We start from the raw sequence: 7148 nt of genomic DNA on the forward strand, positions 1-7148 counted from the left end.
TGGCAGTAGTTACACATAAATTCAATCAATAAATATGTACTCTGCACATGCATAGGGGGCTCTGGTGGCCTAGAGGTAATAAACGTGCTGTAATCCCAAAGGCAGGCAGTTCGAATCCACCAGACGCTCTGCGGGAGAAGGATGGGCACACCCCTCCCGTGTGATTTACTGTCTCTGAGCACTTGGTACAGGGTCAGCTATGGGTTGGTCTGACTCAAAGACACACAACAAACAATGCACATTTATACAAGGAACCCAGTAGTCAGAAGACCTGGTTCAAATCCTGATGCCACCACTCATTTGCTGTGCCATCTTAGGCAAGTCAGTTATCTTCTCTGTGCCTCTGTATTCTCATCTGCGAAATGGAGCTAATGAAAGCACTTATGTCATCCACAGGATTACTGTCCAGAGGATAAAATGAGTTAACCTGGGTAAAACGAGGCACCCAGTATGTGCCAACTGTTGTTTTTCTTCCGTGAGAGGGTCAAGTTTGGGCCCGTGGACAAGGCAGGATTAGAGCAGAGTGTAAGTGATTATTTCACAGCCCGCAACTATTTCCTGAGAGCTGGCTTGGGCCACACCTGCCACTCCCAGTGCAGGCCAGCTGTGGGAAAGGGGCATAGCTTGCTGGCAGGGAGGATGGGTAGGAATGAAGGCTGTGGGTCTGTGCAGCAGCCATCGAGAGTGACCTTGATTTTGAGCTGAACTTGGAGCCCAGATGGTCTACTGACCGGATCAGTTAACTCATCTCTAGAGCCCTGGGCTACTGCGATTGGAGAAGAGTGGCAGGGAGTAAGCTGAGAGGATCCTGAAGTCCTGAAGACAGAGACCTGGGGCTGAGTATGGCCCACTGTGTGAGCCTCGAATCCCTCCAAGGATGCCCAGGACCTTTAGCTCTGTCCAGAGATGCTGCAGGGCACCACAGGGAACACCCCCACCTCTGCCAGAGTAGCATGAGAGTCTGGGGGCTTGTGGGAGACCCAAGGCTTCACACAGGTGTCGCACTTTTGGCCCTGAGACTCTGGGGTAGGAGGGAGAGCCATGACCTCCCCGCCTCCACTCCACAGCCCTGGTCACTGACCACAAGACCTCATGCAGCTTCAGAATTTATCAAGTCCACCCTCAGTGCACTGATCTGTTCTGGCCTCACAGCTCCTGGAGTGGCAGGTAGCAGGAGCAGAAGTGGAGCTCAGTGACCTCACATTCCTGCCTCCTTCCAAGTACACTCCTGGGAAAGAGCTGGGTGCGGGGGGTGTCAGTCCTGGAACTCTGATGTCAACGCTGCCAGCAGCTGTCCAGTCACATGGGAAGCAGGAGCCCCGTTAGGAGCCAGACATGCCCTCCAGGCGGGGGGAAGCCTTCTTCTCTCCTTCCTGTGCCCCTTGATCTCCAGCAGCCCCTCCCCGAGAGGGACTCCTGCCTGCCTCCAGCCGAGACGGAATACTAATGTAACATTTCATTGTTTATTACAAACAGAAGTTCGCAAGTAAATAATGAAAAGTCTAAAAAAATACATTAAAATAAATAAGTGAGATTCTCAGAGTTCTTCCAGCAAATAAGTTATGTACAGATGGGCTGAAGCGGAGCAGGCCCTTCTCACCAGGAATTCCAAGGGCTGAGGGTACCAGGATGCTGGGGACAGAGAACTGGAGAGGACAGCTGGGGAGGCAGGGACACCAGTCCTGGGTAGGGGAGAGGGGTGTCCAGTGCAGCCTCCAGGGCTGACTGGGGCACAGGCATCCCCCTGCTCCTGGTCTGTAGGCTGGCAGACTGGATATCCCAAAAGAGTGAAGACTCCAGGTTCACACGCTTCCAGCAGCTCCTGCAGCAGATTGGCGAGCCGGGAGCCAGCACCAGGAGGCGTCTCTGTCGTCGGGGGCTGAGGGCTTTCCTGGGCAGCGTGAGGGCACTGAGCTGCCTGGAGGGTACCTCCCTCACCAGTACGAGGAGCCAGAGCTTGTGCCAATCCCAATGAATCAGTCCAGCTGGTTGGCACGAAGGTCTAGTGGCCAGAAAAATAGGCAGAGGGTCTCCCACCAGGCCTGGGCTGCCCCTCTTGTCTCCATAAGAGTTTCTTTCTCAGTGATCCTCCAACACTCAGCGCTATCTCTTCTTCCACGGGGGTGTAGGTTTGGGCTCTTTCGTTCTCTTCTGCTGCCACTTGGCAAAGCGGATCTTGGCAACAGAAATGTCCCTAGAAATCAAGAAGAATCAACTCAGCATCTCAGGAGATGGGGCCTTGGCAAGAGCTACCAGTGGGGGTGAGGGGTGGTGGAGACTCGGATCTGCACCTGGCCCTGGGATCCCTGCTGCTCTGGGATCAGAAGGTGAAGATGGCCGACCCAGCAGGCAAAGTCTGCAGAGGAGTGACCAGACCAGAGACGATCTAGAAGCTTCCTTGGGAAAGCTGAAGCTCAGTGGCACCAAATGCCTGAACAACTGGATGGCCAAGAACGGCGTGCTGTATCCAGGATCCGCCTTCCACTCTCCACACCTTTGCTCATGCTGTTCTCTCCTGCCTGCACACCTGTCCTCTCATTCACACACTGTGTACTAAAATTCTACCCACGCCTAGAGGTCCAGCTCAGGACTGCTCTGTTTGGCCTGGACAGACGTGGGTCCCAGGTCGCCCGGAGACCCTGGCCTCCTCTGAGTAGCCACATCCTGGCTCAAAGAACCAGAGCCGCAGTCTGGGAGCCAGGAGGCTCGTTTCTGTTTCCAACTGTGGAAATTCAGTGTCTTAACCTCTTTGTGCCCTGTCTTGGTCTAGAAAATAAAAGCGGGGAGTTCGCGCGATCTGACGAGTTCAAGGTCACAAAGCAGGCTCCGCACACTGTGGAGTGTGCACTCGTTTAGTCTTAGCCTGATTTTCCTATTCTAAGGCAATTCCCAAATACATGCTGGGCCCTACCATCTCCCCATCCTGCCTTTTCCTCTATTTTCCTGCTTCGTCTAAGAGATGGGAGACTCTGATGGGTGGAGAGAGACTGGCACTACCAGCCTTGAGGAGGCATCAGTAGTAGCAGCAGGAATAGTGGGCAACTTCAGATCTCCCTCTGGGTACCAGCCAAACACTATTTGTCACACTTTATACCCATCAGTGCTTTGAGGCCTTACATTATCCCTAAGACGGACAGTGCTTTAGTCCCTATTGCAGGAACAGGAAACTGAGGCCAAGAGAAGTTAAATGTCCAAGGTCATAAAGCTTGTTTGGGGAAAGACTGGTATTCAAATCAGGTAGTCCTGGCTCCACAGGTTGCTCCTTGAACCTCAACATTAAATTTTGGTCCAGATGCCAGGCCCTCAAGTCAGTTTGATGGAGCAGACATTCATGCACACCTGCTGTGCACCACACCTGGAGCTGAGTCACGCTGATGCCACCAGGGAGGAGATGCAGTCTGGGACATCTGGTCTCTCCCGACCCCAGCACCCAGAATGTGGGAGACTTGAAGGAACAGTGGTGAGTTCCACAGTCCTGAACTCTCAAGCACCCTCATTCTCTAAGAAGGTCCACTTCCAGGCCCAGTGGTCACTGAAAGCCTAGTGATTAAGAGCACAGAGCTGGGGTCAGATGCTGCAAACTGCTGTGTGACCTTGGGCAAGTGGTGTCACATCTCTGGGCTTCAGTTCTCTTGGCTGTTTAGTGGAGATTCAATCTTGCTTCATATGGTGGCCCACATGGAGAGCAAAAGAAAGGGGCAAAGCAAACAGAAAGCACTCAATCAGCGCAGGGGCCTCTCACCTCAGCCGCAGGAGGAGCTCTCTTGTGGAGGCCTCAGGTCTTGTGAGCCCTGCACTTGCTGGGATGGGACCCACTGCCGGGGACTGCCGGAGGTTCAACCCTAAGTGAATGGCATTACGGCATGAGTGAGGGGCGAGGGGCTCTGAGGCCTTGCAGCACCTGGCTGCAGGCCCAGCCCCCACCCCACCCCACCTGCCCTCAGGAGCAGATCCATTTCCAGCCCGGTGCACCTGGCATCTTTCCTTTCTGAGGAGGGGAGGGGACTGAGGAAAATTGAGCTACCGGGAATGTGCGCTTAGCCTTAGCCAGAGGCAGCTGAGTGGCTGGTCTTCCCAGAATCTGGCCACCTGCAGCAGAGCACAGCCGTGGGGAGGGGGAAACTGAGGCAGGGGTGGAGCCCCAGTGAGAGCCTCAGAGGAGGAGTTTCTCGTAAACTATTATGGGAACTAGAGCTTGGGAATGGGAAGTCAGTTCCTGCTTTCCTCAGATGCTCCAAGCGGAGGAGAGAAGGGACAAAAATCTCATTCCTTTCACAGATGGCAAAACGGAGACCCAGGCAGTAAGGTAAAAGCTCCCGCAGCTCAGAAACTCCCTGGGGGATGGTACAAGGCCTTCTAATTCCAGGTGACATTTCTCCCCTGGGACTCAAGTCAGAATCCAAAGCCCAGTGGACTTGTCTGACACAGTGAGGCAAAGACGCACCTCCACTTAAGGTTTAGCTGTGGGGCCTGACAGGACAAGTGGGGCTTGAGCTGCCTCAGCTAGTACCAGGGGAGACGGAATGCTTTCAGAGGCCCTGTGCTGGGCAGAGGGAGGGACCTGCAGTGACTGATTCCCTGCAGAAAGGGCTGCTATCCACAGACCTGGGTGGCCGCTGGCCTCCGAGGGTTATACAGGTGTGACTACCACTCTGCTCCTCTGCTGAGTTTCCTGGACACCCTGTTTCCCTGGAAGGGCTCAGGCCAGCAGCCTCCCAGCCCCTGCAGGCTGGGTGCACACTTACCAGGTCTTCGATGGCAGAAGGTGGCACAGGCGGGGTCGCTGGCACTGGTGCACTCACAGCGCCTTGGCAGGGAGCGGCGCCGGCGTCTTGGCGGATTTCCCAGGCCGTAAGGAGCTGTCTGTCTGTGGGCGTGCAGCCAGCAAGGTAGTGTGGGGTGGAGAGAGGAAAAGAAAAAGAAAGAGAAAGAGGATTAGATAAAGCACAGCTATTGGTGCACAGAATTGTCCACACTGCACCTGGAAAAGCCACCATGCTATCAGGGTGGCCATGAAAGGTTGTCGGTCCCTGGTTTCAAGAAGTTCTACCACAGCAAATCATAGAATCCCTCAAAGGTGATGAGGAGCCTTGGACAGGACCCCTCTTTTCTGTGGATCCCTGCCCTCAGATTTTGTTCAGTATGGGGAGGAAAGAGGACGGGAACTGTGGTCCCACCCTCAGCTGGGGGTTGAGGAGTTTCCCTGATCCTGGCCCCTTCCTGACAGAAAGTGAGCTGAAGGAGCAAGACTGGTCCCCCTGGAGGAAGGGAGGAAAGAGTCCATTTCACAGAAGTATGAGCTGCCCCTGCCTGTTGACCCGGGCGCCTGCAGGGGTAACAAGTGCGCAGTGGGACTCTGACTTTAAAATGTTGCACATGTGTTAGGGAAAGTGTACAGAGTCAGGATTAAGTGGCACTGATCTCAGATTGAAAGTCTGGCCAAGGTGGGCAGGGGCCAACTGGACCAGCATCTGGATAGGTCACAGAGCTAATTTTAGGCAATGTGGTTGGAGCTGTAATGACTGGGAGGCAGACCCAGCACGCAGGGACTGGCAGGCTTCCCGCCCTCAGTGAGTGTTTGGATGCGGATTAGCTCCACACACGCTTACGTGCAAGGCTTCTCTTGCCTTTTGCAATTTGGAGACGGAATTTAAAAAAAAAGCCAACACAAACACACACAGAAACTGCAACTTGAGGTATGCAGTGGCCCGGAGGCAGCTCTGTGCTGAGAACAGACAGCGCGGGGCCCCCACCCCAGTTCCACTAGGTGACACGGGGCTGGCTTCTCATCTGTCATTGGCAGACACTGGCAGTGCCTGCCTCATAGGTTGGCTGAGGTGGGGGAGGGCTCCTGCAATGATAACGCACGTGCAGAGCTTGCACAGCCTGGCACAGCCAAGACAGGGGCATGTCATCCGTCAAATTATTCTTGGAAGACAGAGGCAGTGTGGCAGAGTGGGTGTGAGCTCTGGCATCTACAGACGGATGGTGCCCTCATTTTGCTGTCACTAACTCTGTCCCGTGGAATCTTGGGGAGGGCATCTAACTCTCTGATCTTAGTGTGCTGGTCTGGAAGCGCGCCCGACCCTTTCCAGACAGGCTGTTAAGAGAATTCCTTGGAGACAGGCCTCCATAGTGCCCTCGCTGACCCTCCGTAGCGATGAAAACAATTGCGAACTATTGACATTTCGCCCAACGCCCCCGTCGGGAGGCTCAGAAGAGCTCCCCTGTGCCCGAGCACCTCACTTGTCAACAGCCCCCACCCCGGCTCCCCCGCCCCTGGCAGCTCTGCCTGGCTCCCCTTGGCAGCTCACCCTGGAGTGTTCACCCAAATGATGTCCAGGTGGCAGAAGTAGACACACTCCTTGTCAAGCCAGGAGCTGCAGGAGCACCGCCGAGGCCGCAGGTGGGCGCCCCAGGCGCGGGCCGAAGGGGCCTGTTGCTCAGTGGCTGCAGCGGTTTGACCCTTGCCTGCACGCACAGGATGAAGAGAGAAGCGGAGAGGTGGGTCAGGCGCTGGGGACAGCCAGGGCAAGGGGACTCGAAGGGCCCCTCCTCTTGCATAATCGAGGAAGTTGGCACTACTGCCGCTTAGGAACACCGCGCCAGCCCGGGGAAGCCCCAAGAGCCCCGTGGGACGGGCCATCCTGCCAGGTGCTCTGTGCCTCTGCACTTGGCAGAACCCAGCGGCCGCCACTGCGCTACAGCCCCACACGTCCCCCGCTGGCTCGGGCACCAGAGCACTGGGGCGGGGGAGACCCGTTGGGGCTGCAGTGGGGGGCCAAGCCAGGGCGGCTCACCTTCGTGCAGGGCCAGGAGCAGGGCTAGAACGACGGAGCACCAGGCGGTGGGCACGGCGACCATGGCAGTGGCGGAGGGAGCGCTGGCTGGACGGCCGGAGCAGGGAGCGCCTGTTGCCAGCGTCCTGCTGCTGAGCGGAGCCGAGCCTGGAGCTCTCTGCCTTGGTGCCCGGTGCTGCGCCTTATAATACCAGGTTGCGGGCCCCGCCCCTGTTGGTGTAGCCCTGCCCTGCTTTACCGGCGGGCAGGGCGCCAGGGACACCGCCTCCTCCTCCCACCCCCGGGCGCTCAGCCCGCGCCCAGGGAAGGGGTCGGGAAGGAGGGGGAATGCTCCCATTCCTGGCTCCT

General features: G+C 56.4%; 1 protein-coding gene across 1 annotated transcript; it reads right to left on the reverse strand.

Annotated features, from left to right (window-relative positions):
• Positions 1 to 2103: 2103 nt before the first annotated feature.
• EDN2 (endothelin 2) lies at positions 2104 to 6864 on the reverse strand. The gene is made up of 6 exons (XM_006886601.1): positions 6801 to 6864; positions 6315 to 6471; positions 4746 to 4867; positions 3935 to 3988; positions 3743 to 3842; positions 2104 to 2194 (listed from the first exon to the last, which is right to left on the reverse strand). Exons 1-6 carry the CDS (start codon positions 6862 to 6864, stop codon positions 2104 to 2106), a joined length of 588 nt encoding a protein of 195 aa, XP_006886663.1.
• Between the last annotated feature and the right edge of the window lie 284 nt (positions 6865 to 7148).

Source organism: Elephantulus edwardii, unplaced genomic scaffold (genome assembly GCF_000299155.1).
Source record: "Elephantulus edwardii isolate Elephantulus edwardi_28Jun2011 unplaced genomic scaffold, EleEdw1.0 scaffold00049, whole genome shotgun sequence".
Taxonomy (NCBI): domain Eukaryota; kingdom Metazoa; phylum Chordata; class Mammalia; order Macroscelidea; family Macroscelididae; genus Elephantulus; species Elephantulus edwardii.

Excerpts from the sequence above, each read along its gene's own strand:
- EDN2 (XM_006886601.1), bottom strand. The coding sequence starts at position 6,864 with ATGGTCGCCGTGCCCACCGCCTGGTGCTCCGTCGTTCTAGCCCTGCTC. Across the intron at positions 6,472-6,800 it reads GCTCCTGGCCCTGCACGAAG|GCAAGGGTCAAACCGCTGCA; the intron begins GTGAGCCGCCCT and ends CTGTGCGTGCAG. Across the intron at positions 2,195-3,742 it reads GAGCTCCTCCTGCGGCTGAG|GGACATTTCTGTTGCCAAGA; the intron begins GTGAGAGGCCCC and ends CTTGATTTCTAG.